Raw genomic sequence first — 27423 nt, forward strand, 5'->3', positions numbered from 1 at the left:
GGTTTTGCTAAACGGTTGCTAGGCTAACCTGTTTGGTTGCTATGGGCGTGGCTTAGCATGTGCTAATTGATGATGCTCTAAGCTATGAGTGAAACGAACCAACCCCCGTGTCTCTATGATGTTCTGATGCAGAGATATAGGTGTTGTTAAACGGTTGCTAAGTTAAGATGTTTTGTTGCTATGGGCGTGGCTTCGTGGCTTAATGAACTTCCTGGGCCACTGATTGGTTGCCTGAGTAATACGTGCCCACCCCCTCATCTCTACGACACTGTACTGCAAAGATATCCATATGATCTTTTGATAATGGGAGTCAATGGGATCGGTTGCTGTAAATGGTTGCTATGGGCGTGGCTTAATAGCTTTAAGATGATCCTGTGACACTGATTGGTTGTCTGAGTGAAATGAGCCCACCCCCTCGTCTCTACGACATTGTTCTGCAAAGATATCCATATGGACTTTTTATAATGGTAGTCTATGGGATCGGTTGCTAGGTTGCTGTAAATGGTTGCAATGGGCGTGGCTTAATATCTTCATAATGATCATGTGACACTGATTGGTTGTCTGAGTCAAATGAGCCCACCCCCTTGTCTCTAAGTGGTTCTACTGCTAAGATATTCAACACGGGACATTTTACGCCTTATATGGGCATGCTTCCTGTGATTGGGAAATTTTGGGAGGCTCTTACACCCCAGGGGTACAACTTACACCCCATTGTGAGTGATGTTCTTACAGAGCCTGATAGCCTCTTCTAATCGTGTATTATTTTCATATTTCTACGATATCCTCGCTAGGAGCTACGATCCCTCAAAGTTGGGTGCAATGTTAAATCAATGGGATTTTTCGGGTTTTTATTCGCCCCCTATCGCACCCCCTCCACCTGATTGCTTCCAAAAGTCATCACACACCATTCCTCAATGGGCTACTCGATTTGATGTAGTCATTCATGGGTCAAAAGCGAAAAAATAACACGTGAGTTTATAGGTATCTAGGTTTTGAATGGGAGTCTATGGGCGCCATTATAAGTATACAGAAATTTTGGGAGGCTCTCACACCCGAGGGGTGCAACTTACACCCCATTGTGAGTGATGTTCTTATAGAGCCTGATAACCCCTTCAAATCGTGTATTATTTTCATGTTTCTACAATATCCTCGCTCGGAGCTACGACCCCTCAAAGTTGGGCGCAATGTTAAGTCAATGGGATTTTTCGGGTGGTTTTTCGCCCCCCATCACAACCCCCCCACCCAATCGCTTATCAAAGTCATAGCACACCATTCCCGAATAGGCCCGTCGATGTGATGTATTCATTCATGGGTCTACGTCAAAAGCTGTGGGACAATAGCGTGCCAAACTTTTGGTGGAACAAGAATAATTATAAGAAGTATGTACGTTCGAATAACAATAGTTATGCTTTTTCAAAGCATCACTAATGAGAATATGGTAAAAAAACTGGCCCGCATCCTATTTATACTTTTGGAATCTGGCCCTCAAAGAAAAGTAGTTGAAGACCCCTGACATAGACCGTCAGTCCAGCCACAATAAGTTTTTGCAGTAATGTTAAAAGTGCGTTTTATCAATATTACGTCATTGCTAAATGCTGTAAAAGTTATGCTAATGCTAAAAAACAATGTGTTCTAAAATACATTTTCCACGCTGGGTTCATAATCAATAATGCGTTAGTTTGTTGATAGTAGTTATCAATGTGTGGGGCAGTTGTTTGCTGATATGATCCAGGATCAGCTCATGCTTTTATTTCCACATCTCTTGCAAGCCTGAATGAAACACGTAATTAATGTTGTTTTGATCTGTTTCATTTTTTACACAAGCAGATTTTGCACATGTATCTTCAAAAGTCTAGACAGAAGAGTAATATCTGAAATGTAAACATTTCTGTTAGGCCTATATGCTACAATGAATCTAACACTGAATCAAGAATGTGCTACGGGCAAACAAGACAACGGTCCTCTGGTGGCATCTGATGGAAAGATGTCTTCACTTATAAAAAAGGTGTCACTGTGTCTACCCTTTTCTGCAAAATGAATAAATAAATAAATAAAGATGGTTTTTGTTCAAATTAAATTATTAAATATCCTTCTAGTCCGTGATAAGTAAAATAGATACTTACTTGTTCTAGGTCATTCTGTGGTGGTGAGACATAACATTCACCTAAAAAGAAAAATGTATTAGCACTACTATTAAAATAAAAAATTGAATTGAATGAGTTTAGTTCTTACGTCTGTTAGAACGTTGCTTTTTACGTCCCCATATCCAATATATAAGCAAAACCATAAAAACAGCCATCAAAAGCACACCAACTGTAACTCCAATTACAAGACCAACTGGGGAAGATTTCACACATTCCGCATCAGTTGAAGTTGTTCCTGCTTTTATTTCTATAAGCCCCTTAATGTTACATCTGAAAAAGTAAAGCAGTAATATTAATAGTTGTTCATGTCTTATTAGAATGATTTTAAATTTGCATAGACTACACTTGTGTAACCACTCACTTTGAATGTGGTTGGCAGGCCAATAAAGTGCCATTTGAGTAAAAGCCATCTGAACAGTTTGCACATGCAGTGTCAGTAAACGATGTTCCTGTATATTTTAGTATACACATTAATATTTTAAAGATTGAGTCACTGAGATGCAGAATGCCATTAAATGTGCTACTTGGTTTGTTCTTAAATACTGAGCCAAAAAATATTGCTTGTGTGGTTTGTCTCTAGCAGTTATAATATTTCAATTCAGTTCACATGGTATTTACACACTTACCGGCTTGTTTAATATATTGTCCAGGACGACATTCTGAATGTTTCACTGCTAATGTACAGCTGTATTTATTTTTGTCAATGCAGTAAAATCCTTCCTGTGGTTCACAAAGTACATCAGCAGTGTGTGTGCAGGACTTCCGTGCTCTTAAACCTTTACCTGTGGAAAATAACACTTTTAAAATCTAATATGTAAGTCAGAGCAGAGCTTGCTCCCTATTACATTTTTATTGGCTTTATCATAGAGAACATTCTTACCTGCATCACACACAGAGCAGGAAAGACATTGAATAAGGCCATTGGGGTGATCAGTGTAAGTTGATTCAAGGCATGGAACACAAGTTGTACTGGTATCTTGTGTGCAATGCCAATAAACACGGTTTCCTAATAAAATGTCAATATAATTATTCCATTCACAGAAAAAAAGACATACCCAAGCTTGGTTATGCAAACATTCACATGTCTTTTCTTAGTCCAAACATTATTTCTGGTTATAGTTTTAAATGAGTCATAAAATAATTTTAGCTAGTCAGATGCTTGTAGTTTAAAACAAAACTTATGACTTAAAAATCTTTAATGCATTAACTCTATTTTACAACTTTCTAAATAAAACCTTCCACAATGTGAAAGTTTATATACTGTACCAGGAGCACACATGGGGCAGCATTCTCCATTTATCTCATACTCAGCACGAGCACAGGTGCAGAAACAAAGCTCAAAGCTCAGAGCAAATATAGCAGCAATTAATAAAATGATCTCTAACAGGAACATGTTCATATAAAGTGCAAGGTTTATAATTAAGTCCATTTGGGGCTGAAGGAAAACGTTTCTCCGCTAGACTTCATGAATATACTTATTAGTTTAACGGTTTAGTTGCTGAAACCTTTGCATTCTTCTCCACTGACTGTTGCTATTAAGTTTGTGAATCTGGTATCCTTTTGATTATCAGCTCTTGCTTGATAAAAACTTAAGATGCCTTGGTTAAACGTCCTTCCAAACTTCTTCTTGAGTAAGATAATCTGCTGGATTCTGTAAAGAGTTGGAAAGGTTACAGTTAATGCTCTACTACACCATCAATAATGTATTGTGCATTACAACATGTAACTGTCAGTGACTAAATTGTTAAAGCAGTAATATTGTTAGATATGTTATGCCCTATGTTTCAAGTTGCTTTTATTAAAATGGCTTAGATAAAATATTACCGGTGTGCATCTTGAGACAAAACAGTGGCAATGACATGTTTTAAGATATGATATGTCAGTTAAGACAGGTCAAACTTTCATTTTAGTCTGGGACTAGTCTTAAGCCTTGTCTGTGAAACCCCCTTACCAAGGGGGTAATGATAACACCTAAACAGAAAGGGAATTAACTCTTTTGTAATCTATGACACTATTGCTTGTGTTCATAAAGTCACAAGGGTTTGGAATGACACAAGGATGTGTCACGTTACTCGGGTGAGGTGAGAGACAGAGGACCCAGGTGCAGACGGGAGGTAAGGGGTTAAACAATACTTTAATATAATAAAACAAGGACAAAACAAAAACAAATGATGGGGAACATAACAAAACATGGAAACAGGAACAAGGACTAACTGAACTAAGATAATAACAACACTTGACATTAACCACAATAAACTAGACTGACTACAGAACAGTAACTCACCACAATGACCCAAACACGACAATGATCCAGCCCAAGACAGAGGACACAGGGGCATTAAATAAGGGGACAAATCAAGAGGGAACAGGTGTGGGGCATGAAACCAATAACAAGCAATTAAGGAGACGAAAGGGCGGAAACAGAGACGGGACACCGGAGAGTGGAAGGCCAACAGGTCCAAAACGCCTCTCTCCACGTAAAACAAGAGCTTCTGTCATGATTCTGCCACTAGGTCAAGAAAAGCAAGACAAGATGGGGCAGAACCATGACAGGATGAGATAATGAAAATACACCCTCATGCCATTTAAGATGTATATGACTTTCTTCAGCCTAACAAAAGCAAATATTTTAGTGCTATCAAATTGATTAATTGTGACTAATCGATTCCAAAATAATGTTTATGTTTATATTGAAATATAACAAACACTGGACTGGAATGGCCACAATACATCTAGACATGATCATTTGAAATGAAAATTTGGAATGGTCTCTTCATTTGACCCAAACACATATATAGTACATTTTTATGAGCAAAAAACCAACCAAAATAAAATTTGGGATAATAATAACAACTATGTTTTTTTTTCTCTGATTGTCTGTACAATTTGTTTATCCTTCAACCCCCGGCTTGATCCATTTTTCTATCTTTGTATGTTCTTGTGGACTCATGCCTACCCTATAGGTCTGCACTTCCTCACGTCACCAAGTGTGGACTCGTAGGAGTCCACCATTTGGGACAGGGCCTTAAAAATCATCAGACATTTTGCGAAGATCAGCTTATACAGTGTGCGTCTGCTTGTAAACACAAGTTACGCTTCCGGGTTGTCAGTCAGAGCGCCGGCGTCTGCCCCCACCGAATGAGCATGCGTCGAAGTGCTCTTGTGAACGCGCACCATAGATATGGAAAGCCATGAGGGTCAAAAACACGTGTATTTTAACACGTCAACAACTCGTCGAGTACGCGTTGTTTGCGCGTAGAGTACGTGTAGTTTACTCGTGAAAAATTGATGCGTATTTGACACGTGAACAACATGTAGTCTATGCACAAACAACATGTATTCTACGCGCAAACAACGCGTTCTTGACGCGTGACGTCAGATGTCAATTTCGCGTGTTTTTGAGCCATCCGGCCACTTGACCAGTTTGAACGTGTAAGCGTGATGAGTTCCTATTGGCTGCTGAGCGGTAGGGTTAAACCATCACTGTAGGCCTAGGGGTTTGCCTTCCATTTCTAGACTCTTTGCCATCACAATGCATGTAAGATGCGAAAGTTCCACTTATCTATTTGTGCTTGACGGCCAGTGAAAGTCCTCAACAAGCTATTAGATATAGATATTTAATAATCGTATTTATCGTTTATCGCTCGGGTCTTGTGATTGATTGTTTTAGCAGAGACATTAAATAATTAAAAGACGCCCGTCATGTTGTAACTTCAAGACCTTTTGTGTCTTGCCCTCCTTGTGCAAGGTGTCAATGGTCGTCTTTTGGACAACTGTCAAGTCAGCAGTCTTCCGCATGATTGTGTAGCCGACAGAACTAGACTGAGAGACCATTTAAAGGCCTTTGCAGGTGTTTTGAGTTAATTAGCTGATTAGAGTGTGGCACCAGGTGTCTTCAATATTGAACCTTTTCACAAGATATCAATATTTTCTGAGATACTGAATTTGGGATTTTCATTAGTTGTCAGTTATAATCATCAATTAAAGAAATAAAACATTTGAAATATATCAGTTTTGTGATGAATGATTAATATAAAAGTTTCACTTTTTGAATGGAATTAGTGAAATAAATCAACTTTTTGATGAATTCTAATTATATGACCAGACCTGTATATTATACCCAAAGCTAAAGTAAGGAGCGAATGAAGTAAGGGCAGAAACTCAAGTGCAAGCTCAAGGAAAACAGGCCAGAGGAGAAGAGGCAAGAGCTCACAGAGATAGCAGTTCCATGAGAAGTAGAGAAAGAAGCTTTGGTGTAAGTTATCTCAAAAGTAATTAATTACTAGTTACTAATTACATATTAATAGTGTAATTAGATTACTGTACAAATTACTCTCTCCAAAATGTATTTAGTTACTTATTACTAATTACTTTCTATATCCTACATCAACTTTGATTAGTTAAGTGATTCAAGGATAGACATGAAAGGGCTCTTTTAATTCATTTAAATAAATAATCTTAAAACTACATAAAGTACTCTTATTAACTGACCAAAGTATTACAAATGTGAGAATTATACATTAAAGCACAGATTTTAAAGTTAGACTTTGAATTTTGATGTCAATTCCACTATTGCACACACATATATTACACAAAGTATTTAGTTTAATTACATCAAAAGTAACTGTAATTAAATTACAGAAAAAATAAGAGTAATCCCTTACTTTACTTTTTCAAGGGAAAAGTAATTAAATTACAGTAACTAATTACTTAGTAACTAGTTACACCCAACACTGAGACAGAGCATATCTTATCCTTTTTAAAAGATTCAATTTAAATCGAATATGGCCCACAACACACAATATTTTGTAATTGTTTTGCTGTGGAGTCCTTCAGGTCACTGGGTTCCACCATCTCGCTTGAACAGATTTTGCCAAGTAAGAGATGTTGTTATGGCAACGTTGTTGACAACATTTTTGTAAAAAAAAGTCTACACCCACTCCAAACTCTAACCATAACCATATCCCTTAAACCAGAGTAAAATGATCGATGAATAATAAGGGTGCAGAGGCACAAAGCCTTGGTTAGCTTAATCTTAACATGAAGTGTAACTAATCCCTCAAATCTGATTGGTTGATTTAAATGTTGTCACAGGGTCAACATCTCTCACTTGGTGAAATCAGGAAAGTCCCACCATCTCACAGGACCTAAAGTTAGAGACTTGTGAGGGGTAGTCCTGTAGTCCTTGAAAATGGCAGGAAAAGCCATCACAGAGCTAGGCCACAATCCTTTTGAACTTTTGCCCAAGTACAAGAGTGCAAAAGTATATTTTTCCCCACAGATAATGTCATAATCACTGTTATAATGACATAAAAATGTGTTATGGATGTGACAAAAAGGACACGGTTTTTGGGAGATGACAAATTTTGTAGGATTTGTGAATTAAAATGCACAAACCTGAAGCAAATATAACCAACAAATGAAGCACGACAAAAAGACAACAAAGCCCGGGGATCAGACCAGGAACACGACACTTTTTGATTTTGAAGTAGGCCTACAAATTAATTCGACTATTTGTATTTTGGCAGAGACAAGAAAATATACACATAGCCAAACCCTGTGTTGGGTGTGCACCGTTTAACCATCACTCAACTTGCTTTTTTTCTTGTTGTTTTTTTGTGCGGGTAATATGTGGGGATTATATTTTCATATTAACACATCAGAAATGTTGTAATTCTGAATTTCGTTAGAGAAGGAATTTATTTATCCCTCAATAATTTAAATTAGAGACAAACCTTTTGCAGAACGTATAAAAAACCCGAGCAAACATTAGATTCTGTGTGAAACTAATTTTATTGAAACTGGTTATTTTCGCTCAGATTAATATTCAAGAAAACTAATGAAAACATTTTTCATTCTAAAACTTTAAAAACCACACCACTGCTAGCTGTTGTGACTATTATTGATAAATGTGCTTATCTTATGAAAGCAGTACTTTTTGTACGCTTACAAATTATCGCAAGGTGTTCTGTGTGTTCAGGCGACAGTTAGTTTTGAATATTTATTTAACTTATTTTTAAAAAGAAAAACTGATTTCTGTATAAATTTGTATTTATTTATCTTATATTTCAATAAAATTTTATTATAAAACATTACTTTATTTTCATCAAGTCTGATAAAACTTAAACCTATTCTTTCTAACTGCAAAAATATTTCTTCATCTAAAATCTAACCGATACAAATAACAAACGCAACACCATGCTGTGTCCAATGGAGTTCTAATTCTGACAATAAGGTAAATTCTGAACTTTTTTGCTCATATAGCCATCTTAAATATTTACATACAATTTTGGATCTGAATTGTTTTATTTGAAAGTAGACATTTCAAGTGTTCTATAGAAATATGTGCCGACACTTTGGATTGCCTAAATAGTAGGCAAGGCCAAATATAAACAGAAAATCGTCTCGGGTAGGTCATGGAGACGGCAGAACGGGCATCATTTTTCTTGTTTTACAAAAGCACTAACTTTTGCTGGTATTGTGAGTGTATGCAAATAAAATCATTTAGATTATTTTGTCTAATGATGTCCTATATGGACGAAGATGACTGCATTCTTCCCTCTGTTCAGGGGAAATCAAAGTGATCAAAGCGTCGCAACTTCTTAAATAAAATAAAACTGTAAAATATCATAAAGATATACATTTTATATGTTGTTAGGGATTTCCCTCTAAAACATAAACCCGTGTTATAATGTAAAATCAGCTGTTTACTTTATAAAAATGCAGATCGATCTCTCCTCTCTTGCATAAAAACACATGAAGCGTTTTACACCTTTTGAACATGTCCTTGTGCTGAAACAAATGCCTTTCCAACCTGATGAGTGATGGGAAAAGGAGAACACGTTCGGCAAAAGGGGGATACGAACCCCTATCGATCTGCTACAAAAGCTGCGTAGCAATGTGACGTCTCCAACCATACGCCACTGGAGCTAGTGAGAGGCAAGAGCCTTTTACTTATTTAGTTTGTCAATGTTGCAGGTACTTGTACTCTGTTTGAATAGACTTTGTTATTTTAGTCGTATTTTATTTTATAGTCTACAGAGAAGCAGGAAAAAAGTCAAGTCAAGTCAAATTTATGTTTATTTGCGCTTTTTACAAATTGCGTTGTATCAAAGCAGCTGTACAACACAAAAAGAGGAAAAAACAAAGCAATGAAATACAGACACATACGTATCTACAGTACATACTATGTACACACATATATAGGTATTATAAATTAAATTACGTTTACTGAGTACAAATTTCATGGTATTCTTGCAAGTCTTGCAAAAGATGAGCTAGAGAAAAGCCTCAGGCTAAGCTTGTATAAGATCGCCAAGCTATAGATAAAACAATCAATCTCAAGAAAGAGCAAATAGAAAACAAACAAGATCATTGAACTCAAAGCAAGCGTGCAGTGCGCTTAAATCCTTCCCACAGTATTTAGCTTCCACCTGTAACGTTAGCAGCTTCTTTGTTACAAACGAATGCTGCCTTTGGGATAGTTAAAGCCTAGCTCCCTACTACACCTACCAGTAACTTTATCAGATAAAAGCTTCATTATTTATTAGCCGTGAGGCACTTTATTTCGACTTTCGGAACATTTCGTTAATTTGCGCTACAACAAATATGCCTTTTCATTCTGATGAGGGAAGGGAAAAGGAGGGATCGCAATCGGGCTGATGAGTCGTACGTTGCCTTCACCCCTAAACCACTCAAGCTGGAACTTGCTCGAAGTATTTTGAGTACTTACTGTCTCTGCTAAAACAATCAATCTCAATTGCGAGAAAATTAGAAAATAAATAAGATTATTAAAGTCTATATCTAATAGCTTGTTGTAGTGGGGACTTTCACTGGCCATCAAGCACAAATAGATAAGTGGAACTTTCGCATGTTACATGCATTGTGATGGCAAAGAGTCTAGAAACGGAAGGCAAACCCCTAGGCCTACAGTAATGGTTTAACCCTACCGCTCAGCAGCCAATAGGAGCTCATCACGCTTACACGTTCAAACTGGTCAAGTGGCCGGATGGCTCAAAAAAACGTGAAATTTACGTCTGACGTCACGCGTCGAGAACGTGTTGTTTGCGCGTAGAATACGCGTCGATTTTTAACGCGTAAACTACACGTACTCTACGCGTTGTTGACGTGTTAAAATTCGCGCGTTTTTGACCCTCCTGGTTTTCCATACAACGCCTTCTCGACGCATTGTTGACGTGTTAAAATTCGCGCTTTTTGATCCTCATGGCTTTCCATACATAGACGGACAAGCCAGAGGAGAATATATCGATTAAGGCAGTTATTTTGGTTTGTTTATCGCACATAAAGTATTGTCGTCGCTTCAAAAAAAATCTGCTGAGCCACTATAAGTGGTTGGACCAATTTAACGACGTCTTTGGTACTTTTCTGGACTTTGACAACAACTATAATAACCGTGATGTATGAGGAGGCCTGGAAATCTCTCGGCTGTCACCTAAAATATCTTTATTTGTTCTCCGAAGACGCATGTTTAAACATGTTTAACGTCATGTGGGTGAGTAAAAAAATCACACAAATTTGATTTTGGGATGAATTTACCCTTTAACATGAATTTTTATATAAGAACTTCCTTTTCAAGATTACTTTCACTTTCTCTGATACTAACCTACCTAAAAACTCACAAGGTGTGTTTAATTAAGGTTGGAGCTAAACTCTTATATATAAATGGACCTTCAGGAACTGTATTTGACACTCTGACCCAGATGTGACAAATAATCCGATATATAAATATAGATTTGCGATAGAAACTATAAAAACAGTGGCAGTCTCTTGGACTAAGGCTGATTTAGGATCGGCGCACTCGACAGATGCAAAAAAATAATCTTGTTTTAGAAGTTAATTTGAACAGGAATTCTCTGAAGACGAAGCCATTACTGTGCCTTCAACTACTACACTTTCAGTTTGAGTATAGCATCTTTCAGGACCGTGAAACCTTGTTAATTATACTAATTGTTTTTAAATTAGTTAAATTAATCTTAATGGTTTAATTGTCATAGACCTATAGTTTTTTACTTACATGTCTTTAAACGGCGACAGTGGTTGTCCTTAGTCGGTAGCCTATCTAAGCGTTTATTTCGCTTTCACTATTAAGAAAGTGAAAGTTCAAGTGCTCTACATTAGAATAAATAATCAAAAGCACATAAACAGAAATAAAATAATAAAGCAATTAAATTACTGACCAGAGGAAAACAGATCAGCATTCAGAGAGCGCAGAAAATAAGCATAAAAATACAAAATTATACCTGCCCTAATAGTAGGCATGATGACAAAATTTCCAAACACCCCTAAACTCAAAATAGATCACATGACTAGACAGAGCTGAAAATTCCCTTTATGACGACACCTGAATTGTGAAAATCAGTTGAGGATTGCTAAAGTTATGATATTTATAATAACGGGGAATATATTAAAATAGTATGCATTAACTACAATAGAAGTCATGTGACCGAAAATGCTTATTCACACATTTTTGCTTGTAAAAATGAAAATTTACTGTTTTAGCTGTTTATAGTAGATACCGAGATTTTGATGTTTTTTAACATTTAAACAATAAACTTTAATCAAAAATAAACAAACAAAAACACGGAAGTAAAAGGCCGGCAGCCACCTCACGGTCGAGTGCTGGCCACACAAACATAAATTAAACTTAACATTTCCGGGCCCGGTCCTCTCTCGTCGGCAGTCCCGTCGCTCGTCCTCTTATGCTCCCTAGCTCCCCGTGAGGCATGCGGGACCGGTGCGCGTACAGCTGATACTCATTATCACTCACGCCACCGGCCCCGCCTTCCTGCCCCACGGCTCTGGTCCCGCCTTCCTCGCTACAACTGTATACTTACATTTGTTAATTTAGTGACGCATCCGTTATATCATTTATAATTGCAGTGGAGCGCCACTAAACTCCTACTCGCTGTGGTTAATATCAGCCGTTATACCCTGCGTTCCAACTGGGATATATCGCCCTCCGAAGGGCCCTTGGGAGTGACAACAATCATGGCCGCCATACTGAAGGGTTGTTCCAAACCGAAGTGCTCATAACTGGCCACTTCAAAGGGCCCTTCAGAATGAAGGATTTCGAAGGGTACAACTGATGGTCATTTCGGGCTCCCATGATTCCTTGTGCAGATTCTTTGCGTGGTGACACCGCCTCCTTATGGGTGCGGGATGATGACGCAGAAGGGCACTTCAAGAAACAGTTGTTTGGTCCCCTACACCCTTTAACCCTTCAAAGCTCTCACTCCGGAGGGTAAACCATTCAAAGGGCTTAGGGCATCGAGCCCTTCGAAATGGAACGTCATCATGGGATAGAGAAGTGTCCATCTGCTCCACACTCACGAATCTCGGCAGAAGTAGTAGACCATCCGGGTATTTCTCACGTACTGTTTTTTTGCATACTAAGATTTCGGACATACTATTCATGACTCATACTCATTTTCGCCTACTATATAGTATGGAGTAGGAGATTTCAGACGCAGCAAGGGTCAATGCACGGTCACTTCCGCGTTTACACTCAGGCTGCAAGAAAACATCCGCTTCCCCACCGGAAGCCATTCATCGCTACCTAGAGCTGTGAACATGACAGAGGAGAAGATGAATATTTGTACTCGCTGCTTACATAAAGTTCGCCGTTAATTTGTTGTGTTACATAATTTACCTCAAGTTGATGACAGTAATTCAAATTTTGATGTTTTTTAGTAAATGTTCACGTCCTCACCTCCCATTCTTATGTTACTAGTGTGATTTTCAAATCATTAATACTGTATGTATTTTCTCAACTCCCAGTCCGAATCAGATGACAGAGGAGATCAGCGAGGGGACAGCATGTTTCAAAATTATGATGAAGTCAGAGAAGCCACAAAGTTTAGGAGCAGGACACACCAAATGATAGCTGTTGACCTTAAGCTTCAATTTATTGTTTTAATTTTGTGTAGTTTTCCAAGGATCACAGACAAAGTCGTACTGTTAACCACAAGAAATATGAGACATGGTTAAGAGGGACAACATGAGAAGAACAGGAACATCTTTTGAAATAGTAGAGCATTTTTACTGTGTATTGTGAGAATTTCTTATAGACCATTAATTTTAATCATTTTAAATATTTTACTTTACAATATAAAACCTTATTTAAATCAAAAGCATTTGTTTGACATATATAATAGTTTTTGTATTTGTATTTTACCTGACAATTTCTCCGTAACAGTTATTATATACAAGCTTACATTAATGTATCACATTTTGATAATAGAATATTGTTATTGTCATGTCACAGCTGCATACAATGAAATTTTAGCAACACAGAAAAGAGTACGCACTAACAAAGATATGGATGACTGCACAAGCACAATGCATATGTGACCCTGGATCACAAAACCAGTCTTAAGTAGCACAGAAACATTTTTAGTAAAAGCCAAAAATACATTGTATGGGTCAAAACGATCTATTTTTCTTTTATGCCAAAAATCATTAGGATTTTAAGTAAAGATCATGTTCCATGAAGATATTTGGCAAATTTCCTACCTTAAATATATAAAAACTTTATTTTTGTGAGTGGATGGCCTGCTACAGTGCCTCCGATCTTAACACAACTCATGATGTTTCTGTCCCCATGATCATAAGCAAGAATATTCCCATGAGCTCAACTAAAGTTTCAAGGAGGAAAGTAGAGGGAGCACAGCTTGGCCAGATGGAGGACAAGGTTGACTGCATGCATCCTTACTAGATCATACACTACCGGTCAAAAGTTACACTTTTTTTTACACCGGACACTTACTCGCTGATTTATTCGTATTTTTTTACATTTGATAAAAATAGTAAGCTTATCAGCTTTTTTAAAGTTCTTCCCACTCTTCACCTTAAACGCCTTAAATATTTAAGTTAGGGCTGTCAATCGATTAAAATATTTAATCGCGATTAATTGCATGGTTGCATGGCACGAGTTAACTCGTGAATAATCGCAACTTAATCGCACATTTTATCCGTTATGAATGTACCTTAAATAAATACTTTTCAAGTTTTTAATACTCTAACCAACATGGGCATGGACAAATATTGATGCTTTATGCAAATGTATATTGTTTATTATTAGTGAAACCATACTCAACATAGAGCATGAAGACTAGACATGTTTCAAAGGTCATAGATGTTTTTCAAAGAACTTGTACATGTCTATTAAACACATGAAAAAAACCCAGGAAAAACCCAGGTTCCCATTACTTCTTTCTTTGCACTAAGCTATTTACTTACACAAGCATGTTTACATTTTCGCAACTGTGATAGCTCGGTGGAGGATAGCTCCGTTAAAAGGAATTTGCGTTAACGCGTTATTAACGCGTTAATTTTGACAGCCCTAATTTAAGTACAACAACCACAATAATCCCAGCAATCACACACAGTCCACACAAAGCAGCAATCAGAGGCCATACATGAGAGTGTCCATCATTGCACTCAGCATCATCTGTTTCTGTTCCTGGCTTGACTGTTATTTTCCCAAGAGATTCGCAGCTGTATTAGAGAGAAAAATACTTCTGTTAAACTTTGAGTTGCCTTTGTGTGGACAAGCGTTGATACTATAAATATTTAGAGTGGAATTTAAGACTATCCATAAATCTCTTAAACTGTAGAACAACAAATGAACAAATTTTATTTAAAAAACATGCAAACTGTGTGAAATAGATGATAATTACTTTGTATGTAATTTGCAGAGTGTACCGTTTGAATATGAACCCGCAGGGCACTCTGCACACACTGTGTCTTGAAATCCTGTTCCTAAAATATTAACAGATTTATTTTCATGTAACAAAAAGTAACACTTCATATAATATGTGAAATGTTAAGGTGTGATCATTTTACTTGCATAAAACTATGACTAAAACTTATGACTAATTGTGACTAAATCTTCCCTTGTCAGCTATTTATTATTATATTAGCACACATCTCATGAATTAATAATGCACTTCTCCTTAAAGGGGTCAAATGACACGGCTAAAATGAATATTATGGTTTGTTTTAGATGTAATGCAATATTTATACACGATTTAAGGTTCAAAAACGCTGTATTTTCCACATACCGTGCATGTTTGTATCTCCACTTTGCCATGCCTCTCTGAAACGCGCAGATTTTTTACAAAGCTCATCGCTCGGAAAAGCAAGGCGTGCTATGATTGGCCAGTTAACCAGTGTGTAGTGATTGGTCGAATACTGCAAGCATGTGACGGAAATGTAACGCCTCTAACAATATTTGGAACATCAGGTTCCAAAGCAATTGTACTGACAGGTACGCCAACCTTACTTGCGTATACATTTGGGCGGTCTTGATACCACAAACTGACGTAGATTTGTGGGGGTGTGGTTACACAAGGTGTTTCAGGCAGGTCTGGGTGAGCATTCCCTTTTAGATAGAATGCATCTTTTGTTCAGACACTTTAATTTTTGCAATTTCACTTGTCTAATACATGCATGGGCAACTTATAACACACCAAAGACACAGAAAAACACGTATTCGTGCCATATGACCCCTTTAATCCTATTTCAGTACAGTTTGTCAGATGGTTGCTGTGCGGTCAAAGTCACAAGTTAAGAATGAGTCATATGGACACGTAAAAAAAAACCTTGTGACTGATGTCTGTAAGTATTCAGAAGGATGAGTGAGGTTTAATGTACTGAACTAAACTAATGGAGTTTTCTAAGTGCTCTAAAAATCCCAAATGCTGTTTTGTAGAAATATGTGTTAGCAAGCACTTCACAAAAATAGTGGAATATCTCTGTACAAAAGCACAGTCCTTGCCCTCTTGTAATGTTCTCACAAATCAGGCACACATGATAACATACTAACCTGTCTGGTTGATATACTGTCCAGATGAGCATGGGGAATGTTTTCTGGCCTTTGAACAGTATTTCCTCTTAAACTCAATACAGTAATGACCTGGCAGAGGCTCACACACTGTATCTGATATCACTGTACATGCTCGCTTTACTCTCAGACCATTACCTGTGAGGAGAAATTGAAGAAAGTGAAATGCAAGAAAACGTGGCAATGACAAGAAGTCTAAACTACCATGACCTTTATAGAGCTAAAGATGAAATCCATTCTTACTCACTTGAATCACAGACAGCACATGGCAAACACTCTGTTAATCCGTTAGATGAATCAGTGTAGGTAATTTCAGAACATGATACACATGTTATGCTTGTGAATTCATCACAGTGTTGAAGGACTCGCTGTCCTGAGAAATAACAAATCTCAGATTAAAGTAGGGCTGGGCGATATGGCAAAAAAGTAAACTTGATAGTTTTTTTCTATATTGATCGATAACAATATTTATTTCGATATATATTTAATTAAAAAACTGCATTTAAAATAATCTATTTTAAATACAGTTTATTAACTAAAGTTAACCTTTAACCACTTAAAATTCAATTAAATGAAATGCACTGTTGCAACACAGAGGATATTAGGCCATGAACAACATGTCATGTACCAGTTCATTCAGTCTCATTTTGACTCCATTGACTCGTTAAGTAAAGGGAGTGTTCATTCACTACATTCAACCAATGAAAGGGCTCCGTTACTGCGTACATTCGAACGCTATTGGCTCAGCACCTGCGCACGTACATAACGCTGCAATAATGTCTTGCTCGAGTAGTGGGAGTCATTCAATGCATTCAGTGAACCTTAGTCTTTCAAAAAGACATCTCACATAAACTGTAGTACATTTCTTTAATCATGCAAGCATCTTACATACAAGGTTCAATATTTTAATGTGCACACAAACTCACTTCATTACATCTCTAATCTGTACAGGGCAGCGCTGGTTTGTTTCATATGCACCAGCTCATGTTAGCAGATATGTTAATGATGGATATAAAAACGTTTGTGCTCGAGTTTCGAAGTAACTCGCTTGCAATTGCGCCTCAAGTTTGTTTTGTTTAACCGGCGATTGCGAAAAAAAATAAGACACTTGATAAACCGCGTGATGACAACTCGAGGTTAGTTTCACCTTTGTTTCCGCTTCCAGTAATGTTTTCCTCCTCATGTCGAGTTTTCTTTGCCAAGTGCTGTATGAAATGGACTTTGTACTTTGACGCGCATGATAAAAGCTGCACGCTGACTGACTGTTGTTGCGTTTATTTCTGCAGTCTGTTAGACTGTAAGATTAATCCATATCGAGTCAAAATGCCAATAGTTTATCATCGTTTTTGAAATACATTCTATCGCGATTCGATATGATATCGTTTATCGGCACAGCCCTAGATTAAAGTCATGCCTTTGGTGTTTAGCGATTTAGTTAGATAAGTTACTGTAAATAAGGAGATAATTGGATCACTACACAGAACAGTTGCGAAGACCAGAAGAAGTTAGGCATGTAGCGCTCCCTTTATGCTGATTTGTCTAACATATAGCAGACCTTGATAATAAATAAATCGCTCAAAAAACAATGTTTTTGTAATGTTTGTTTTCCCTATTTTTACATCTCCCAGTAAACCATGAATAAATCGGACAACATATGCTACTATTTGGTAAATAAAAGGAATGCCTGTGGGAATCAGTGGTTAGACTGCGGTCAGGCCAGCCTCCACTTTGAAAATGACTGTCAAGTAGGGGTGGGCGGATCGATCTAAATATCGATAGTATCGATGCCGACACTGGTATTGGTATCAGATCGATACAATTGTAATTGAATCGATATTTTAATTTAAATATCTCACCTCTACGTTCATTATACTTTGCTCGTGTCTTCTACCTCTACAATCCTGAGCAAACGCTGCTTTCACATCCTGGCCCACTTTGCTACTCCTCCCCCTCCTGCTGCGATTCGTTGTTGTGTCATCACGTGACTCACTGACACAACGCGCCGAGGAGCAGCGAACTGAGTGAGCGAAGCTGATAGCACATTGAATGAGAGATCAGGATGGCCGAGAGGAAGAGAAGCGTTGTGACGTCAATACATTAATAAAAAATATTGTCTAAAGAATTGATCATTCATTCACCTGAGAAACAATGACATACTGCTCTCCCCTACACAAAAGTATTTTTTTTAAGTAAAAAGTATCGTATTGGTATCGGCAATACTGACCCTATATGTATTTGGTATCGGATCGATACCAAATTTTGCAGTATCGCCCACCACTGCTGTCAAGCCAGCCCTCATGGTGGTTTTCTTTGCGCGCTTACATGACAGATTGCGGTAGGAGTGCGGGAGGACAAATTTCAAAATAAAAGCGGTTTCGCACACTATCATTTGCTTGTGTTTTCCCGGTTGCAAGTGATGTTGCTAGTGCAATGAGAGACTATGTTAAAGGGTTGCTATGCAGTTTCTATGATGTTCTGGGTGATTTCTAGGCCGTTGATGAGGTATTTTGGTGGTTGTAAGAGTGTTGCTATGTAGTTTCTATGATGTTCTGGGTGATTTCTAGGCCGTTGATGAGGTATTTTGGTGGTTGTAAGAGTGTTACTATGCAGTTTGTGTGGCGTTCTCTGTGTGGTTGCTAGGTCGTTGCTAAGGCATTCTGGTGGCTAGTTTTGGCCTAGTGGGGAAGTTGTGGCCTGGTGGTTAGAGAGTCAGACTCGTAACCAAAAAGTCATGGCTGTCCTCTGCTCCGGGTGTGTGTGTTCACGACTCACACGATAGGTTGAATGCAGAGGTCACATTTCGGTTATGGCTGACCATGAAATAACTAAAAATAACTGACAAATAGATAACTTTTAATACACAATATCAGGACTGTCTAATGTGATGTTTTAAATACCCCCCCAAATGTCCCATATAAGCTGTTTTTTTCTATATGTTCAGATACGTGTTAAAAGGAAACTACCTGTTTTGTGAAAGTGATTTCACCTCATATTCATAGTACACCACGTCAGATTGTCCATCATAGAATATCAGGACAGTCTGATGTGGTGTTTTTAAATAAAAGTCCCCTGAATATCCTAAATACAGTGTTTTTTTTATATATGTTCAGATAGGTGTTAAAAGGAAACTACCTCTTTTGTGAAAATGATTTCACATCATATTCATAGTACACCATCTCATATTGTCCATCATATAATATCAGGACAGTCTGATGTGGTGTTTTTAAGTAAAAGTCCCCTGAATATCCTATATACACTGGTTTTTTTATATATGTTCAGATAGGTGTTAAAAGGAAACTACCTGTTTTGTGAAAGTGATTTCACCTCAGAATCATAGTACACCATCTCATATTGTCCATCATACAATATCAGGACAGTCTGATGTGGTGTTTTTAAGTAAAAGACCTAGCCACCACACAGAGAACGCCACACAAACTGCATAGCAACACTCTTACAACCACCAAAATACCTCATCAACGGCCTAGAAATCACCCAGAACATCATAGAAACTGCATAGCAACCCTTTAACATAGTCTCTCATTGCACTAGCAACATCACTTGCAACCGGGAAAACACTAGCAAATGATAGTGTGCGAAACCGCTTTTATTTTGAAATTTGTCCTCCCGCACTCCTACCGCAATCTGTCATATAAGCGCGCACAGAAAACCACCGTGAGGGCTGGCTTGACAGTCATTTTCAAAGTGGAGGCTGGCCTGACCGCAGTGGTTAGAGCATGGTGCTAGAAACGCCAAGGACATGGGTTCGATGCACATACTCAGATACAATAGTATCATGCAGTGTAAGTCCCTTTGGATCAAAGCATCTGCCAAATGTATAAATGTAAATTAAATAAAATGTTAACACCCCTCTAAGTGTTAGAAAATGAAAAATAGTATATCTGAATTAATACCTTGACATTACAACAGTATGTCAATATATACTGTAAAAATATACTGACCTTTAAGACATTGAGATGAATGACAAAAAGCCAAAATAAAGTGGACTCACCTGGATCACACATTGGACAGCACTGTCCATTAATTTCATATTCACCATTATAACAAGTTGCCATACAGAGAACAATGTTCATGATGAGAGGTAGAACAGTTGATGTGTGAAGGATCCAGAATATCCACATATTGTGAGACTACATTGCTGCTCTTTTCTCATATGGAGCTGGAAAAAAGATAAAACGGTCATAAACTAAACCAATTTAATCCAATATAGTAATGAAACAGAGCCCTACAAATACAAATATATGTTTACTACATAGAGTTTAAAAAATATATACTTTAACTTGCTCGAGTATACTTAAAATATACTTGAATACGTTCAGTCGGTTAACGTAATGGGAAAAGCAAAGACTTGTTTCCCAGTGGGTGTTTTGAGACCCAGAAAAAAACATCGAGTGGGTGAGTATGACAGCATAATTCCACTGCGAATGTGTTGAGAAAATTCCCTGACTGTATATTTTAGCTTGTGTGTAGTAAAACAAATTGACATTTACAACTTGAAGCCAGAAAGAATGTTATTATTTTTAAAAGATAAAGCATGACATTTGGTCACTTTCATTCACAGAAGCTCGAGTTATCCATTAAAATATTTTTTTCAAGAACAGCTTACACATTCTCCCTAAACAGTATTTTACATTATTAAGAATAAAGAAACGCGACAAACCTGTGAGACATAGATGACATAGTTGTTGTGTGTGACATTTGAAAATGAGCGGGAAATCCAGCCACAGGTTCATGCCAGAGCAGTTGAAAGAGTTACGACACACATGCACCCGATGAAACCATATATAGTTCCAAAGTGTCAGTCTGTCTGAATGGGTAGAGACAGCTGCATTTGAAGCAAGTTTCACTAAATACCAACACATGCTATGGCACCCCTAAATTCTGTGGCATCCGATTAAGGCAACAACTAACTAAAAGACAACACTGCTTAACAAAATATTTTTATTTATTTTCATTAATGAGCATAAACATGTTTGCATTTAAACTATGAAACCTTTCACATTACTTTTCACGGTACTGTTTCACTTTACATATCTGTGATATGTGTAGGTTGTTTTTCCAAACACCTTGACCCGTTTATTTTTAAATGATGTGTACTTTCAGTCAAAAGGATGTGAAAGTGACTCGGAATAAAGTACGTGTTGATGATATGCAGTCCTTCAGCGCTAATCCTATGACAGTCTATGAGGTGAAACTCCGGACAAGTCTTCTTGTATGAGTCTGTTTTAATAAATAAGTCTTTATTGTTGTACATTATAACAACTAAGATTCCACAGTGACATAACCTTTAGCCTGGATCATGTGCGTACAATTTGACGGCCAGCAACAATCGCGAAGGACTTTTTAAAACTCATAGCACGCAGCCGGTTAAACTCTATGGTTAGTATGTCGGACAAAATTGCAAGCAAGACCGACCTACCATAGATATATTTCCTAATCAAACAAGAAAAACAAAACACTGCATTGAACGCACTAGCAGCCATCCCCCCAAGATGGCGCAACATTCAACACTGCGTGACGTCTATTACAAGCTCAATACCGCATCATTTTTGTCACGCTGAGAACAGTTAATTACGATTTTGTTATTATTGTAAGGTTAGCTTTAGGGTTGGGGTAGGTGTCAGCTAATGTAGTTTATTGAAATTTTAGGCCGAGATTTTGCATCACTTCCGGCTGTAGCTGTATCCCTTCTAACCACAAAATGGCAAATAGCAACGGGGAGGGGCATAATTTCGGCATTATGATTGGTCCGGTCGCCTGTCAATCAAACTCCAGGCGAAGGGTCAGCCAAAGAAATTTTACGGCAATCTGTGTTTCCGCTATTATGCAGTAGGTGGCGCTGTTACCCACCTTTTAAACAGTACAGCATATACAGGTCCAAATGCAGTAAATACTAGTGTATATTTTTATCATCATTCTGAAACGAAAAAACACTGGCAGGGAATGAGCTAAAAAGATAGGCTACAGCACTCTATATGAAAACTGACAAAATACAATATTTTTAGCTGTGCGCTCTCAACCACACATCATCTTCACTATGTAAACATACATCTCAGCTGACAAAAGAGTTATAAATGAGTTGAGAAAGAATCACAAACTTCTATTCAGAAGCAAAATATATCCCATAGGACAAAGCAGTACAATCAAAAATCAACAGCAAAAACACAAATCCCACAGGTTAACATTAGTTTTACTTACAGAACAAGAGGTGCTTCTGTTGCTTCACAAGCCATTCCAAAATAACACATATCACATTACAACAATGTCAACAAACAGTTTTACTTCCTCTTGCAAACCACATCCCTGCATCAAGTCTTTTTCGCTTTTTCTTCTACATACAGCTGCATCTGTTTTAGGGTGGAGCAGAGAACATTATGTTCTGATAATGTTCCAAGGCAGTTTCAAGCTTCAAAATACACACTTGAAGTGAATATTCTGACAACATTACTAGCACAACATCTGGCCAGTAATTAAGCAATATTTTAAGCAATATTTTTGCAATGCACAAATACATGTCTGTGTCTCACCTTGAGAATATCAGAAGTCATTGTTTTTAGAGGAATGAGTTTTGGCTCTTCCATGTGAACTTCCTGCTCATCTGCTACAATCCATGGAAAATCCTGTAAAACATTCACAAAACGGATAAGACAAGAAATGTGCAGAGCTAAGAGCTTCAATATAACAGAGCAATTAATGTAAGTAATGTAAAATGTGTGTACAGTTGATACAGTTAAATGTAGTGAAAAGTAAAAAGAAATATAGTTAGAAAATGTAGCAAAAAGTGGTTATCTTAAACAACTGTCTAGTTAACTTTATTATTTAAACAGCTAAAGTTAAATAGTTCAAGTTTTTAACATAAATTACTTTTTCCTAAATGATCTCAAATTCTTTTAAATGATTTAGGTTTTTGATTTTGACAAATTGATTGAAATAGAAATACATTACAGCATCATTTACAGCAAAAAAAGTGTTTTGAAAGTATCATACTGTATGTTATGAAAATGTTTCTTTCAGAACAGTCAGAACTCAAAACTGCTACCTAAATCATTCTAGACCAAAAAAGAAATGAAACTGCAAAAACAACCAATTCTGTAATTCGCAGTTTTGTACTAAACATTGAACAATTGAATAAGTGACCAAACATTGAATAATTGCCTTACCTTGATGACCTGAACCTTCTCCATGTTTCTTGTGGCAGCTTCCCTGGTGTGTACCAGCACTGTGAATGTGCATCCTGCAGCGAGCAGAGTGAAAGAAAATGATTTTATAACAATTCATTTATAGCACAAACCTGTTAAAACCTATAAACCTGTTATGATCTCTGTGTTATAAATAAATAAATTGTGTGGTGATCTTTTTGTGTAGTAAATGAGAGATCATGTATTGTGGGAAAAGCTGAGCATGTACCTGGAGGATTGTTGTCCAGAACAGCATCACATACACTAATCTTCAGTATCACAGCTCTGAGCAGCTGTTCCACATGAGACAGAAGAGTGTCTGAGCTGCCACAGCAAAAATCAAACATGAACACGTGAGGGTCAGGCGTAACTTCACTTAGGTTTCATTTGCTTTGAACACTGATCAGAGTGCCGTCCCTCACCTTATACATAGCAGTGGAGGCTGTGATATCTCAAACACAAACCTCTCCACTGGGTGGTGCTCTTTATCCATTATAACTACCACCACCTTCTCGGCTTCATTCTGCAGAGACGGCATGACGTTGTATTGTTTATCCATTCGTTTTATTTATCAGATTGTCAGAATTATATTGATTATCTTTTAATCAACATATGTAAATTGGTAAAATATTTAAAACACTTACCTTCTCTATCAGTGGCTTGACACAATGTAGAGTGTCTTGAATATACCGGTTCAACTCAGGGTGGCATGACATCTGTGAAATTAAAGTTATAAAGTTATTTAGTACTCTGTATGAAGTCAAAGGCGCCATCATCTTGTCCAAATACAGAGTAATTTTACCTGCACAGGTACGTTGTACTTCTTTCTCTTCTGAAAGATGCCAGATGGATAAACTTCTCTGACGTAGAGAATCATGTGAATGGCCACCTCCAAAAACTCGCACAGAATATCAGCAACAACTGCAAACGACCAGCACTATGGCGTTATTTCTAACTTGTACATTGCAGTAGGCTACATTTGTAAAGTGAAACACAACTTACCTTGGCCAAAATTAAGATCCTGTCTCGTCAAAGTGGCCATAGTGAGTTCACATAAATATGTCCCTTTAAATATCGCTGTAACGAACAAATGAGCGTCTTACGTATATAACATTTCATGCATGGCTGCAGATGTTGTTGTGTGATAGACGCGCGTTGTATTCAGTAATGCACGTTAAGACGTCATCAGCGGGAAATCTCACTGTTATAGATTCAATGCAAATATTGTGGAAGTGTATGTCATGTACCAAAGAGTAGTAAACAAAGGGGGATTTCGTACAATGCCGTAACCAGGAAAACAGTACACGCTTGTTTACAATGTTCTTCTGTAGAGCTGTAAGCGGTAATGTGCTGTCTGCATGCTGCCACCTACCGGCGTGGAGGAGGGTGACAACCGTCTGTAATTCTGTTCAATGGTTTTTAAAGAGATAGCTTACCCCACATTACACAACAGACATTTTAAAGATCTTTGGTAACCAAACAAAATCGACCCTCGTTGACTTTCATTGTATTTACTCAAAACGACTCTCAAAATATCGTTTTTATTTTTTTATAGAAAAAGAGTCATATTGGCATACAGGTTTTGAACCACATGAGGATGTAAAATTTTGTGACAGAATTTTTATTCCTTAAAGTTCTGGATTTAGTTTTTACTGTAAAGCCATACAATATTAAACATTCCATCCTGTTACACCTGGATATAATACTTCATCCACTGAACCGCTAACACTTTACTTTTACCAGCTCAGGAGGAAGTTATGGGCCCCGTTTGATTTATGATCGGATGTGTGTAAAGGTTTATTATTTGTTATTAACCTCATGGACCCACTGCTCTTCAGAACTAACGTACATAAGGCAGTGTCAGAAACACTGTAACACTTTCCAGCTGGTATCCTGAGAACCTGTAATTATTCAACTTATATTTAATCAACAATACAATCTATTCATCAAATGCATAAAAATCTAATCATAACACTGTATGTTTGTGCATTACACTTTAGAAGAGCTATAAATAAATTCTACCTCACGCACACTGAGTTTTCACCATAACCTGGACTTCAGTCAGGTTGAAAGGCTTTGTCTTGTTCATTAATCTTTATGGATAACTGGATCTTTAGAGTTTGCTTTCCAAGACAGTGAAATCCATAACTACACAGGAATTTCTCACAGAACAGGATAGTACCAGACAAGACTTCTAAGCTTATGTTGAATTTATTTGTCCTCTTTCATTTGTTTTCTTTGCAGCTGATTTTAAGAGCGATTGAAAGAAATGGAATCAAATGGTGCCAGTGTTGAGTACAACCGCTGGAATGAAGACAACATAAACATGAAAGTACCCGACTCACAGCCCAATCTGATTCGGTGAGTTTCTTTTTTTGTACTAGAGTATTTACATTTTTTGAAGATAAAAACATAGTTTAAGAAATAAGTATAAATAGTTGTATAAATAAACTAATAAAGTATAAATGTACATCATAAAATATTTTACAGGTACAATCATTTTTGTCAAACAGCATAATCCATCCTCTACTGTATATGCATTTGTACATGTTTTCCAGGATACAAGCGAGAAATCTGATTTCTCAAGATTTTGTGATTTTGTGTAGTAGATCATTTAAGACTTTTATGACTATCATTTGATATTAATGCTAATTTTTGTGTGTTGTTATAGACTCTATAACAGACTATGTACTGGACAGCTGGGCATCGCTGTGAAGGTGGCAGCATTTGTTACTGTGGTAGTAGTGATATTCCTTCTTGGATACGTCACAGGATATTACGTTCACCGATGCTGACAAGAAAACGTCATGTTATACACTAAACAGTTGGATAATGAAACAAACTGAGAGCTGCTCTTTGAAATATGAATTGTCAATCAGTATCTGTTTATTGTTGTATACTAGCATTAATAAATATTATGGAAGTCCTGAATACACAACATATTTACTTTTTTGTAACTCAACAACTTTAATATCTCAATATATTGACTAATGTAAACTAAATCTGAATAAATTAAAGTCATTTCATGGAGTGAGCGGTTGGTTGCCGCTAGATTTCCTTTAAAGGGATAGTTCACCCAAAAATAAAAATTCTCTCATCATGTACCCACCATCCTCTTATCATTTTAAACCTGTATGACTTTCTTTCTTCGGCAGAAAACAAAAGAAGATATGTTGAAGAATGCTGGTAACCGAACCACTATCTATTGTATGCACACAAAAACAACCCAAGTCAATGGTTACAGCCGCTGTTCATTTACCAACATTTTTAAAAATATCTTATTTTGTGTTCTGCAGAAGAAAGTCATACAGGTTTGAAATGTCAAGAGGGTGGATAAATGATGACAGAATATTCATTTTTTGGGTGAACTATCCCTTTAAATCTCAAATTTGACTATTTTGGCTGTATTAAATAACTTCACTTTTAAAATCAGTCCTGCCCATAGATGATCTTAATAGTATCCACATCCTGTTCTTCGAGTGCATAGTCAGTAATCTCTTCTTTAGATGTAGAAAATAAACTTGCATTTACTTTGACAATCCACGCTGTGATCCGTTGGTCAGTATAATACTCCTCCTCAACGTCTGTCATTCCATTCTTTTCCTCATCATTTTCCTTTTTTAGTGAGCTCAGAGAGTCCACCTCAATAGCTGAATCAGAGAGGGGCTGCACACATCTGCCCTTATATACACTTAAAGAGTCTTTAGTTCTTTCTCCATCATTTGCACTGAGGTTACTGAGCTCTACATCCAGCTGTTCTCCTTTAACCAGACTCACAGGGGCCTTCAGATTATCTGGTCGCTGCGCTGGGTCTGGTTCCTTATCAATAAAGACACCCGGCCTGCTGAATATCAGCTGAAACGTTGCAGACAACTGACATCCCTGCTTTTGTCTGTCAAATAACACCCTGTTCATCCTTACAATATTGGCTTTCTTTTCCAACTTCTGCTCCTGATATCCTACCACCAAACTTGGCACACAAGTTTTTGGGCTGCATATTGGAGGTAGCGAGTTACTTTTTGACAGAGTCCTAGCACCGTTCCCTTTAGTTATCGGCATTAAAACCTTTCGTGGTTTGTTGTTGACATCTTTGTCTGTTAATGTCCCCCATGATGACTTCTTTCCAATCATCTCCAGGCAGGGCACAGATGGGCTGCTGGAGACCTTCAGTGTATCAAGCTGGTGGAAACGATCCTGGATGTTAGGAGCTTTGTTGTAT

General features: G+C 37.3%; 3 protein-coding genes across 11 annotated transcripts in view; 1 reads left to right on the top strand and 2 right to left on the bottom strand.

The window, feature by feature from the left end:
- Window positions 1-26181, top strand: part of smim1 (small integral membrane protein 1) — a 35458-nt gene extending 9277 nt beyond the window's left edge. For 2 of the 5 annotated variants that reach the window (XM_057356666.1, XM_057356665.1), the window contains exons 2-4: window positions 4177-4258; window positions 25449-25565; window positions 25876-26179. In XM_057356666.1, the coding sequence (XP_057212649.1) occupies window positions 25474-25565; window positions 25876-25999 (216 nt within the window). In that variant the 5' untranslated portion in view covers window positions 4177-4258; window positions 25449-25473 and the 3' untranslated portion in view covers window positions 26000-26179. Of the gene's footprint in view, window positions 1-4176; window positions 4259-6638; window positions 10657-25448; window positions 25566-25875 lie in introns of those variants that run through there. The other 3 variants (XM_057356662.1, XM_057356668.1, XM_057356667.1) reach the window with 3 other exon arrangements.
- LOC130568040 (tumor necrosis factor receptor superfamily member 14-like) lies at window positions 2268-22333 on the bottom strand. The gene is made up of 5 exons (XM_057356661.1): window positions 22225-22333; window positions 3650-3795; window positions 3025-3150; window positions 2771-2926; window positions 2268-2414 (listed from the first exon to the last, which is right to left on the bottom strand). The coding sequence occupies exons 1-5, from the start codon at window positions 22272-22274 to the stop codon at window positions 2392-2394; spliced, it is 501 nt and encodes a 166-aa protein (XP_057212644.1). The 5' UTR covers window positions 22275-22333; the 3' UTR covers window positions 2268-2391.
- On the bottom strand, window positions 11342-24809 carry LOC130568037 (mitotic spindle assembly checkpoint protein MAD2B). 5 transcript variants are annotated; one of them, XR_008964666.1, is made up of 10 exons: window positions 24207-24809; window positions 24007-24125; window positions 23849-23920; window positions 23627-23727; window positions 23434-23528; window positions 23187-23260; window positions 22554-22646; window positions 20687-22373; window positions 20018-20185; window positions 16035-16146 (listed from the first exon to the last, which is right to left on the bottom strand). XR_008964666.1 is itself a non-coding variant. In XM_057356658.1 (8 exons), the coding sequence occupies exons 1-8, from the start codon at window positions 24244-24246 to the stop codon at window positions 22335-22337; spliced, it is 633 nt and encodes a 210-aa protein (XP_057212641.1). In that variant the 5' UTR covers window positions 24247-24809; the 3' UTR covers window positions 20192-22334. The 5 variants fall into 5 exon arrangements, 2 of the variants coding, with proteins under 2 accessions (XP_057212642.1, XP_057212641.1); XR_008964665.1 differs by lacking the exon at window positions 16035-16146 and adding an exon at window positions 16270-16381; XR_008964667.1 differs by lacking the exon at window positions 16035-16146 and adding an exon at window positions 17931-18039.
- Window positions 26182-27423: the final 1242 nt, after the last annotated feature.

This window comes from Triplophysa rosa, linkage group LG17 (assembly GCF_024868665.1).
Source record: "Triplophysa rosa linkage group LG17, Trosa_1v2, whole genome shotgun sequence".
Classification (NCBI taxonomy): domain Eukaryota; kingdom Metazoa; phylum Chordata; class Actinopteri; order Cypriniformes; family Nemacheilidae; genus Triplophysa; species Triplophysa rosa.

Bases quoted from the DNA above. Each gene is read 5' to 3' on its own strand.
- LOC130568037 (XM_057356659.1), bottom strand. From the start codon at position 20,147: ATGTGGATATTCTGGATCCTTCACACATCAACTGTTCTACCTCTCATC. The intron at 16,147-16,255 runs GTGAGTAAGAAT...TTCTCCTCACAG, and splicing joins ATGTGCTGTCTGTGATTCAA to GTAATGGTCTGAGAGTAAAG. The intron at 14,661-14,842 runs GTAATTATCATC...TCTCTAATACAG, and splicing joins CTCTGCAAATTACATACAAA to CTGCGAATCTCTTGGGAAAA.
- LOC130568040 (XM_057356661.1), bottom strand. From the start codon at position 22,274: ATGTGTTATTTTGGAATGGCTTGTGAAGCAACAGAAGCACCTCTTGTT. The intron at 3,796-22,224 runs GTAAGTAAAACT...AACTCTTTACAG, and splicing joins ACAGAAGCACCTCTTGTTCT to AATCCAGCAGATTATCTTAC. The intron at 2,927-3,024 runs GTAAGAATGTTC...TATTTTCCACAG, and splicing joins CTGCTCTGTGTGTGATGCAG to GTAAAGGTTTAAGAGCACGG.